The sequence below is a fragment of the Tiliqua scincoides genome, chromosome 4 (assembly GCF_035046505.1).
Source record: "Tiliqua scincoides isolate rTilSci1 chromosome 4, rTilSci1.hap2, whole genome shotgun sequence".
Taxonomy (NCBI): Eukaryota; Metazoa; Chordata; class Lepidosauria; order Squamata; family Scincidae; genus Tiliqua; species Tiliqua scincoides.
The window spans coordinates 217,107,104-217,116,612 of record NC_089824.1 but is presented as its reverse complement, the minus strand read 5'-3'; the positions used below and the strand labels follow the sequence as shown (position 1 = coordinate 217,116,612).

Genomic DNA, 9,509 nt, shown 5'->3' with positions numbered 1-9,509 from the left:
CTATCTGGCCGGTGGCCAGCTCTTGTCCCCTGAAAGCCTCTGGCCCAGTCAACTGAACATGACCAGAGCTGTGCTCTGATTGCATCTGGAGGGTGTTCTGAGGGCCAAAGAGGCTCAGTGAATGAGCTCACTCATTCATTTATTAATTCATCTAAGTTCCATCTCTAATTTATTTAAATTTTATATTTAAATTTGTTTCTGGCCCACAGCACTGCGGCAGATATTTCATGTGGCCCTCTGGCCAAAAAGTTTTGAGACCCCTGTTCTAGCAGAACAAAACACAGTAGTTTTAGGCATGGGTGGTTTTCCACCTACCAAAGGGGCAGCTGAATAACCCAGAGTAGCTTTTCTCAAGCTGTGGGTCATGACCCAATTTCTAGTGGGTCCTGCATAGCCTCCAATGAAAACACAGGTGATGGAAAAATCAGATCACAAGCCCTGAAACTATTCAAAACTCATATAGCTGCTAACTGCCCTGCAAAGAGCTGTGCTCCTAGTTTGCAAGCTTGTGTAAATATATAGGGAGATAAATGACTGAGCACTTTTCTTCTGAGGTGTTTTTTTCCCAAGTCCATCAATGACAGGTAGTGGGGGCAGGTGAAGGCTGGGTCACAATCCTATCCACACTTACCTGGGAGTAAGCTGCATTGACTATAATGGAACTTACTTCTGAGTAGACATGCATAGTGTTGGGCTCTCCGCCCCTCATGCCTTCAGGCTATTCATTAGGGCTGCCTTATTATGAGAAATGGACCAAATTTTTTGCAAATAAATAAAATATTATTTGTACATAAACAAAAATACTATTTTTCCTAAATCACCTTTTTTAAAAAAAAGTCCTCCAAAGCTAGGTAGGTCCAGGGATTTTTAACCAGTGTGCTATGGCACAGTGGTGTGCTGCAAATGGTCTGCAGGTATGCCATGGAAGTCATTTATTAGTAGGGCCAATTGGGGTGTGAGCCCCCCCCCATCAGCAGCACGGTGTGCCTTGTCAATTGTCCAAAAACTATTGGTGTGCCTTGACAATTTGTGCACCTTTTCAGTGTGCCATGCAATAGAAAAAAAGTTGAAAATCGGTGCTGTAGACTAGAGTGTCATTTTAAAAAGTGGGTCCCAGTGCTAAAAAAGTTTGGGAACCACTGAGCCAGAGGATGAGCCCCATTTTGGAATGACCAGAGGGAAAAGGATGACCAGAGGGGATGACCAGGGTGGGAAAGTAGATGGGGCTCTGTGGAGGGTAGGGTGCTGTCTTCTTCTGCTGCTTGCAGTGGCTTAGCCAGAAGGGGTGCAGAGCACTAAGAGTGCAATCCTAAGCATCTTTCCAGAGCTGACCTAGCTGCAATGCAGCCCCAAGGTAAGGTCACAAACATGCCCGTACCTTGAGGAGGCCACCTTGACTGCCTCCCCACTGCAGAAGGCAGTACACACGACAGCTATGCCAGTGCTGGAAAGTTGGTGAGGTTGTGCCCTAAGTTTTGCAGGAAGCCTCACTGCAGCGTGCAAGCGCCCCTTGCAGGAGGGGGGGGGAGCAAAAGGCAATGCCTGGGATGGCTCTGAAGGGGAGGCTCCCTTGAAAACTTAGTTCTTTGCCCTCCCCAGCTACGCCACGCGCCCGACGCTTCCTTCTCCAGCGCCGCGGCTCTGATTGGGCGGCTGCCGAGTCCCGGCGGGTTCCCGGCTGCCATATAATGGGCCACTTGGGCAGGGACGAATATCCCGCCCCCGGTCAGGGCAGAGCCAGGCGGCTCCTGGACGAGTGAAGGGGCGGGCAGCAACAGCCGCGCTCGCTAGCTCTGCCGGCAGCGGACTCGCAGGAGGCGCGCGGAGCCGGGAAGGGCAGAGCCGAGCCTGGCGGGGCGGCAAGGAGGGAGCCCTCTCCTCCCCGGCCCTGCGCGCACGGCCACGCATGCACCCGGCTGGGGCGCAGAGGAGACGCGGCAGGAGGCAGCCAGGACCCCGGACGGGCGCGGGAAAGGGGAGGCGCGCGGCGCCCTTCCGCTGATCCCGGCACGTAGGGCAGCCTCGACGGGGCTCCGCAGGAAGCGAGCGTCGGCCGGGTCCTGGGAGGGGGCGCTCGTCGGGGCGCCCCCCTCTCCGTGCGCGCAGGGCGCGGCGCCCCCTCCAGGCGCGGCCGGCGCAGGATGAGCGCGGCTCCGGGCGCGCAGCTCTTCCCAGGCGGGGCGGCGGAGCTGCCGGAGAAGGCGCTGGGCGGCGGAGAGGCGTACCTGGCGCTGGCTCAGGGCTTCCCCCCGACGGCCTTCGCCTACGGCGGCGAGGCGGCCGGCGCGTTCCCTGGCCGTGGGGGCGCGGCCGGTCTGGACTTCCACGCGGCGCCGCCGGGCAGGTCGGCTGAGAGCAGCAGCGGCGACGAGGACGACGCCTTCGAGGGCTGCGCCAAGGCGGGCGGCAAGCCGAAGGCGGGCGGCGCCGCGGGAGGCGGCTTGGCGGCCAAGAAGCCCCGGGAGCAGCGCTCGCTGCGGCTCAGCATCAACGCCCGCGAGAGGCGCCGCATGCACGACCTGAACGACGCCCTGGACGGCCTGCGCTCCGTCATCCCCTACGCGCACAGCCCGTCGGTGCGAAAGCTCTCCAAGATCGCCACGCTGCTGCTGGCCAAGAACTACATCCTCATGCAGGCCCAGGCCCTGGACGAGATGCGGCGCCTGGTGGCCTACCTCAACCAGGGCCAGGCCCTTGGCACCCCGCTCCCCGCCGCTGCCCTGGCGCCCTTCGCACAGTCCGCCGCCGTCTACCCCTTCGCCAGCACTGCCCTGCCCGGCAGCTGCCCAGACAAGTGTGCTGCCTTTCCAGAGGGGGCCGCCCCCAGCCTGTGCAAGCACTGCAGTGAGAAGCCCTGAGCTGGACCCTGGGCGCATGAAACGCACCACCAAAGGATTCCCGAGCCTGAACTTTGGCACATAAGACACTCCACCAATGGACTCCTGAGCCTTGGCGCATTAAACACTCCACCAAAGGACTCCCGAGCCTGACCTTTGGCACATAAGACACTCCACCAATGGATTTCTGAACCTTGACGCATAAGATACTCCACCAAAGGACTCCCGAGCCTGAGCTTTGGCACATAAGACACTCCACCAAAGGACTCCAGAGTCCTGGAGCATTAGACACTCTATCAAAGGACTCTTGAGTCTGACCTTTGGCACATAAGACACTCCACAAAAGTACTCCAGAGCCTGATCTTCAGTACATAAAACGCTCCACCAAAGGACTGTTGAGCCTGACCCTTGACACATAAAACAGTCCACAAAAGGACACCTGAGCCTGATCTTTGGCGCATAAAACACTTTACAAAAGGAATCTCTCTCTCTCTCTCTCTCTCTCTCTCTCTCTCTCTCTCCATCCCATCAGCCTCCTTCCCATCCACTCAGTTGCTTCTTGGCTTCTTTGGCTACAACTTAGGGGTCTTTTTTTCCTCCACCTCTGGATCCTCTTCTTGCAATCTTCCACACTCCTCTCCCAAATTTCTGGAGTGGCGTGGCTAGAGGGGGCCAAAGCACTAAGTTTTACAGGGTGCCTCACTGCAGTGTGCAAGTGGACCCTTCCCTTTGGAGCCATTCCAGGCCTCAAGAGCAAAATGGAGGCAAAGCACTAAGTTTTGCAGGGAGCCTCGCTGCGGCGTGCAAGTGGCTACTCTCCTTCAGAGCCATTCTGGATGGAGGGAGCAAAACGGAGGCATTTGCCTCTGTTTTGCTCCCACCACCCAGAGTGGCTCCTAAGGAAAGGAGCTGGTTGCACACCATGGTGGGGCTCCCTGCAAAACTTAGTGCTTTGCCTCCGGTTTGCCCAGAATGGCTCTGAAAGGGAAGGGGAAGGGCTGCTTGCACACCGCAGTGAAGCTCCTTGCAAAACTTAGTGCTTTGCCCCCCTCTAGCTATGCTACTGCACATCTGTGTATTCGCCCCCTCTTGGTGCCATCAATTCTTCTTTCCTGAAACTTTCCGTGGAGATTGTTCCTCATATCGCTACTATCTCGCTTTTTTTGCTACTCAGCTCTGCTATGGATTAATTTTGACCCTATTTTTTTTTTTTTTTTTGCCCTGATTTTAATTTTCATCCTGAGGCTGTTTTAAACCAGGTTTTGAAATTCTGTCCATAGAAAGAATATGGGATGGGGGTGGCAGGCAGAGGAGGCAGATTTTGGAAAGGAAATTTCCATGTTTTTCTCTGGAATGAACCAACTTGTATACAAACTCTGCAGTGTTTAACCAAATGCAAAGTTGCAGAAAATGGAAGCTCTCCCTACAGCCTATCAACGGATAATTTGGCAGTATCTTGACTATCAAAACTTCTAGCGCCACCTGATTTTTTCTTTTTGGATGGTGTATATGAGAACAAATGTTTCTTAATGGGTTGACCAACTTATTATATATTTATTTTAAACTTCAGACCCATTTCTGAACTTAACTATGCTTGTTTTGATTGTACACTGCTGCCTGCGCGCTCTCTCTCTCTCTCTCTCTCTCTCTCTCTCTCATATTTTTGGGGGCCTGTTTCTTGATTTTGGTTAGACAACTTTCCAAAACTGCCATGCATCTTAGTAAACAAAAAACATAAAAATCCACTTGGCATATTTATATGTATTTATAATAAATAAAAAAGGACATCAATCAACTTGGGTTCTGTCCTAAATGCAAAGTCAAGCTGTCCTGAAAAGAAGCTCCTTTTGAAAAGTGACGGGCATTCAACAAAACAGTCCTGAATCCTAATATAGAGGGCAAGATCTGACCATCGTTGCTCTTTTGCAGCCCATTTCTTTATGTAGGAGAATGTTAAAATGAAGAGTTCATTGTTCCACTGAAATGGGTAAAAGTGATGACTGCGATCCTATGCACTAACTGTCAAGTGTGTGCCATTGAACTGCATGGATCTTACTTTCTGAACTGCATGCACAGAATTGGGCTACACATGGGGTTATCTTTGAGATCGTGCTCATATTAACTTGGAAATAAGGCTCACTGATTTTTATTAGTGCTTTAAGAGTGTTCTGGATTAGAATGTGACAGACTGAGAAACAAGACAGGAACTGTAGATTCGAACACCCTACCACTAATGTTGGTTTGGTCTGGTGTCTGTTTACTTAGAAAGAAGTCCTACTGAGTTTGGTGGGACTTGCTTCATAGTAAGTATGGTCAGATTTACGGCTTTATTAGGAAATATGACGCCGAAATCAGTGGCGTTTACTTCTAAGTATGTTTAGTACTACTAGAGTGTCAAGTTTGTTCCACAATGCTTTAGCTTGAAATCTTTCATTTTTTGTAGCTGTGCAAGTCTACAAACCACAGAACTCCAGCATAAGCACATTTCGTCCCATGGAGATCAACGGCAGGCAGACACTGGGTTCGGTGGCTTGTGGGTAGCAAGCATTGTGTGTTGTCTTGTTGTCACTCCAAATGAAACAGATAAGGCTCTCTCAGTGTTGGTGGTTTTTTCCTCAGCACTGCAAGTTGCATGATGGAAGATAGAATTTTAGAAAATACAGATTATTTGGTGACAAAGAATTTGATCCAAAGAGAGGAAATAAAAGCTAGCACATGCAGGGGTGTGCACACCCTTACACAAACAATGTGCACAAATAGCTGCTTTTGCTCACAGCTTTTGCTTGCGGAACATATGATCTGGATACAGCCAAGCTTGTTGCAGACAATGCACATTCTTGCAGTCCTGTTGTGTTTGCCATTTGTTAGGAAGTCATCGTGACTGGATGTGGGGTTGCTTATCTGCAAGTGAGTCAAGACAGAGCAGCCCAATCCTATGCATGTCTACTTAGAAATACTGTCAGTTCAGCTGAGTTTAGCATGCAGGCTTCCTACCAAGGACATTTCCTCAGGTTTGCGGCTGGTTTATTTGATGGAATTGGTGCCTGAATCTCATTGCAGCTTAAGACTGCAGTCCTGAAACCAGTTAACCCATTTCTGCCCAGCCCACAGGTGTACACATTTGATCCCTGTTGCGTATATGCAGTGTTGGGCAGAAATGGCTTTTTTTGTTCCTTTATTGAAGCCATCATAGTTCCGTTTAAGTCAGATGGGCCTTCAAGTAAAATTGATGGGATGAAATTTTGCCTTATAAACTAATAGGTTTCACAGATGTGTAAGAAATACAGCACATTAGTAGTACTGCTTAAACAACTCATTTCCAAATACTCCAGTGTAACTGATTTGTGCATCAGGTTGCCTTGCCAATTTTGGTAAAGGTTCTTTATTTTTGGCTGACTTGGGGACAACCTTTCTAATACTTGCCTCATTGATACATAGTATCAAATGAACTTTTTCTGCAGCTAGTTGCTTGTGTTTGAAGGGGATGTTCTGGCTCCTTGAGTGCAATAGGGATAGAGATGCATTCTGAGATTTGTGTTCAGTTAGGAGAAATCCCACCATTCAATGTCACAGCAACCCTGCAAATTGGTACAGTGAAAGCCTCAAGGGCTTGATCTGTCCAGGGCTATTTACGTTAGAGACGGGGGTGTAACTATTTAAGGTTATTAAACCAATTTCCATGGCTGTCGCAAATGTTATGCTAATTCGAAAAGGACTTAGGGTGCCTCCAAAACCTGCTTGTCTCGAGCGTTTAATTTTAATTAATACACTTTTTTCTTAGGAGCCCTTTTTTCTGGCATGTTTGCAAAAAGAATATGTGATTAACCATCATTCAGAGAGACATATGGTTTCAAATTGGTTTCTTCTCATTTCCATTATAATTTCTTCATTTTATTTTTCAGAAGGCTAGCTTATCTGTGTAATTCCCCCTTTCCTTAAAGCCACACTAAAACAAAATAAAAAAACCTAAAAAAAAATCTAATACTTCTATGCAAAAAAAGGCAATAATCATTTTCAATATTGCAGACTGATGGGGTGCCAGAAACGGCTTAAAAAAAGGTTTAATTTAGAAATGAATCATGATTTTTAGATAAACATTTATTAATTCTGGCTCAAAGCCCTAGAAATGGAGTTAACTGGGATTATTTAAATACAGAACAGTTCAATTGTTATGCTTCCATTCTATCTGAAAGAGCTGCAGAATAAGAAGTGTTTAAAAGTCTGATTTTAAAAAGAAACAAGCTTTTTTAAAAAATTGGAGGCTTCTGTTAATAACAATGGGATTTATAATTGCTCTCTTTTTAGATAATAATGACCGAAAAGCAGGAATTCTACAATTTCCAGCTTACGAAAGTCTCCCATAGTCTTTTAAGAAGTAAGAGATGCTGTCTACGTGGAGGTAAACTGGGATTTTGCCATTATACTTTTGCATTCAGGATGTTTATTGAGTTATATTCTACTCATATAATGGAAATGGACACAATCCAGCCAAAGCTAAGAAGGCCATTATTTTCAGTGGGAGAGTTAGACTTGTGCCGATATTATTTGCTTCCATGGTAATTAAAGATGCTTAGCTGGCAAGTGGGTTGTGCCCAAAATTTTCAGAGATAAGAAGTCTTATTTTGATAAGTGAATCCTGCAACTCAAAACCCTTTTATATTATGAGGAAATACAGGAGTTCCAGCCATCATTACATTGATATGAAAATGGGGGTATGTGCTTTTGGTACTTTACAGGTGAAAGAGGGGTGCTTCCAGTAGCATAGCCGGGGGGGGCACGTTAAGTACTGCAGGTGCCATAACATGCTGTGTAAGCGACCCGTCCCACAAACCATTGGAGCCATTCTGGGCATGGCTGCATCTATGCTTAGAATGGCTCCAACAGTGCATGGGAGGAACCACTTACTCGGCATGGTGCAACCGTGTAAGCACCCCCAGTACTTACTGTGCCACCAAGTGTGTCCCCCCACTATGCAGAACACCCGTATGCTTCCACCTATCAATTTTTTCTTCCATATGCCACTTTTTCCCAGATTTTTCCCTTCCCCGCTGCAGCCCAGTTTGGGGGGGTGGTGGTGGTAAGGGTTTATGAGCATTGTTGCAGGAGAGATTCAGCTCTCTTCTTTCTCACATTACGTTTTCCCCACCGATGCTTTCCTCACCCACCCATCCGGGTTACCTTGGCAAGAGCAAGTTTGGGTGTCATGCTTTTGCAGGGATAACATATAGTTCTGCCTGGTTACACTCTCAATTAGTTCCACAAAAAACACCTTGTGGGTTTTCAAATGGAAAGGTAGAGTATAAATGCATTGTTAATAGTAATACTGAAATCAGCAGTTACATGAAACCTGTAGGAAGTCTGAATTTGTTTTTAAATGGAAACTTAGGGAACATTGAATTTACTGGTTTTGAAACCAGCTTATTACAGCAAACTTCTACAATTGTACAAGCAAATGCACTTTTCAAGCCCTTTTTTTTGCCTAACATTGCATATACACAACAGGGATCAAATGTGGACATCTGTGGGCTGGGCAGAAATGGGTTAATTATAAATGAATTAGCACATAAAATATATTTAATAAATTGGTGGAGTGTTGAGGAGTAGGTATATGTATGTTACACTCTACCAATATTTTGGTAATATCAGTATTCAGTGTGGATGTTGATAACAGCAGAGTAATTTTGTGAAGAGAGATAATTTTCCATTTTTCAGAATTGTACCTGAGAGTGCTGGTAATTACAGTTTGAACAGAGGTGAACAGATTGGGTCTGCAAAGGAGGTAGGTCCGGTGGTGCGGCTTCTGCCAAGTTTTAAGTTGACCCACCAAGCTGGTAGGGGTTTATCGCAGGGGAAGGGAACCCCTAAATTCCCCCACATGATTCAGTGGATGCCTCATTGACTCCACTGCATTGCCATGTGGAAGTTGGGTAGGATTGGACAATCCTACCCATAGTGCAGTCCTACGCATGTCTACTCAGAAGAAAGTCCATTTGTGTTCAGTGGGGCTTATCTTACACCCAGGCAAGTGTGTTTAGGATTACAGCTGAATATTACTACCTTTTAGGCATTCACTGTAACATATATATATATGCTATTTTGTTTGTTGAAGTAATGACAAAAATACTTAGAAGAGAGTGTGGGATGCAGCATCAGTTGCCTTGAGAGATAAAATCAGGACTGCCTGAAAGCCAAAGTATAGCCGCTTCCCAGCAACTGCATGCATGCTTGTTCAGAACAGCAAGCACCACTGAACTTGGGAAGACTTTCTTCCAAGTAAACCCTGCATAGGATTGAGCCTCACATATGTTTAGGATCACGGTGTTACTAGTGTATTCCAGGAAATGCCGTTATGTAGTTGTGGATTAGAGCAAGGAGAGCTAATTTTTAAATATATAAAAACAGCAAGGAGATGCTCTGTTAAATAAGAAGTATGGAAGGTTGGAAAAAATACAGAAACTCTTATCAAGTGGGATGAAAAGGCAATCAGTTGCATGCTTATCTATCCAGTATGGGCCACTGGGTAGAAAGCTATCCTCGGACGGGGCAGACATTCTTCTTTCATTAGAAGTTAATTTTGGCAACAGGTATTTCAGCTAGCATCCAACAAGCTATTCAGACTAGACGCTGTGCCAGAACCACCTTTCAGAGCGCGATACCATAGTCTTTCGAGAC

The 9,509-nt window shown here is 47.0% G+C and overlaps 1 protein-coding gene across 1 annotated transcript; it reads left to right on the top strand.

The window, feature by feature from the left end:
* Positions 1 to 2,047: 2,047 nt before the first annotated feature.
* BHLHE23 (basic helix-loop-helix family member e23) lies at positions 2,048 to 3,342 on the top strand. Its single transcript, XM_066625777.1, has one exon. It carries the CDS (start codon positions 2,142 to 2,144, stop codon positions 2,856 to 2,858), a length of 717 nt encoding a protein of 238 aa, XP_066481874.1. The 5' UTR covers positions 2,048 to 2,141; the 3' UTR covers positions 2,859 to 3,342.
* The last annotated feature ends 6,167 nt before the right edge of the window (positions 3,343 to 9,509 follow it).